Source organism: Miscanthus floridulus, chromosome 3 (genome assembly GCF_019320115.1).
Source record: "Miscanthus floridulus cultivar M001 chromosome 3, ASM1932011v1, whole genome shotgun sequence".
NCBI lineage: Eukaryota > Viridiplantae > Streptophyta > Magnoliopsida > Poales > Poaceae > Miscanthus > Miscanthus floridulus.
Window position 1 is genome coordinate 40989160 of NC_089582.1, and position 1664 is coordinate 40990823.

Consider the following 1664-nt stretch of genomic DNA (forward strand, 5'->3'; position numbering starts at 1 on the left):
CATTCTGTAGAGACAAAGGGCGTGCATAAGGAAGATTGGTGGAACCTGTGGCGGTGACAAGTAACAAGGAACCGTTACCGACAACAATATGGGAGGGAGTGGAACGGGACGGTAAAGCAGGAGATCGTGGAGCTTGTTGTGCAATGGGGTGGTTGGGCTTCAATCCCATGTATCCCTCTATGTAATGCAATGAAAAAGTCCAAGAAAAAGTTGTGGCAATTGTGCAGTGCAAACTTGTCGTGTTCATCTAGTTTTGCGTGTGTGCGTTCCAGCGTTCGTGCTCTCTCCACGGTGAGCACGCTCAATCACCGCCTCTCCACCGTCGTTCCAGGGACCGGCCACCACGGCTGGGTTCCAACAACTGGTACTAGAGTCGGTTGATGTTCTACGGTGGGTCGATCAGCCCACCCCGAGAACCTCCGAAGAGGAAGTTTGTGATATTGCGAAGGCAACCGAAGGAGGAGATGGGTGACGGTCCAAGCTTCGTTGCCGGTGGCATCAAGAAGAGCTCCCTAGTCTAGCCGATGCTCACTCACTCCAATTATGTGGAGTGGGCGATGTTGATGCAAATCAACTATGAGGCAATAGAGATATGGAGGTAATTGACCCAGGGACCAACGTCAAGCAGTCATAGGACCAACAGGCCATGGGTGCTCTGATGAGATCCATTCCAAGGGAGATGTGGGGAACACTTGGTGCGAAGAAGATGGTGAAAGAGGCGTGGGAGACCGTGCAGGTGATGAGGGTCGGAGCAGTTCGAGTGAAGGAGATAAGTGTCCAGAACCTTCTCAAGGAATTCGAGAACATCGAGTTCAAAGAAGGAGAAAGCATGGATGATTTCGGCATGCGGATCACCAACCTTGTTGCCACACTCAAATACCTTGGTGAGACTATTGACAATCCTCGTGCTGTCAAGAAATTTTTGTGTGTGCTGCCGTCCCGTTTCAATCAAGTTGTCGTATCCATCAAGATGTTCTGTGATATGAAAACATTGTCGGTGGAGGATTTGTTGGGGCGGTTGCACGCTGTAGAAGATTGGTTTGAGGACAAGGTCAAGTAGATCACTGATAAAGCCGGGTGGTTGCTACTCGCTGAGGAAGATTGGCTGGAGAAGCCCAAGCACCGATTTCAACAATTGGGTTCGCTGGTGAAGAAGGAGAATGGAGGAGCTTGCGGTCAGGGCAAGGACAAGTTTGTGTCACGCTAGGAACCGCAAAAGGGTAGTGTCAAGCTCACTTCAAAGGGTACTCCACGCCATAAAGGGGGTGCCAGAATTGTGGCATATATGGCCACTAGGTGCAGGACTGCAAGCACCCAAAGAAGGAGAAACGTGAGGAGCAAACCTTGCTAAGGCTGACGTTGATCAGGCGACGTTTCTTCTTGCGACAGTTCATGACGTCAAGCCAAAGCAGCCTAAGATGGTGCATTTCCAAGAGAAGAAGGTGATTCTTGTTGAGTGCGAGGATGGTGTTTGGCATCTTGATATAGGAGCAAGCAATCACATGACAGGCATGTGGTCTGTGCTGACAGGCCTTGATATGTCAGTGCACAGCACATTGCATTTTGGAGATGGCTCCAGTGTCAATATTGAAGGCCTCGGCTCGATGATCATGATAGGCCATGGAGGAGAGCACAAGGTATTAACAAATGTTTACTACATTCCT

General features: G+C 49.9%; 1 protein-coding gene across 1 annotated transcript; it reads left to right on the forward strand.

Moving 5' to 3' along the window:
• The first annotated feature begins 646 nt into the window (after positions 1-646).
• LOC136543595 (uncharacterized) lies at positions 647-1060 on the forward strand. The gene has a single exon (XM_066535993.1). The coding sequence runs from the start codon at positions 647-649 to the stop codon at positions 1058-1060; it is 414 nt and encodes a 137-aa protein (XP_066392090.1).
• The last annotated feature ends 604 nt before the right edge of the window (positions 1061-1664 follow it).

What these genes read in the sequence shown, in the direction of transcription:
- LOC136543595 (XM_066535993.1), top strand. Translation starts at nt 647, where the DNA reads ATGGGTGCTCTGATGAGATCCATTCCAAGGGAGATGTGGGGAACACTT.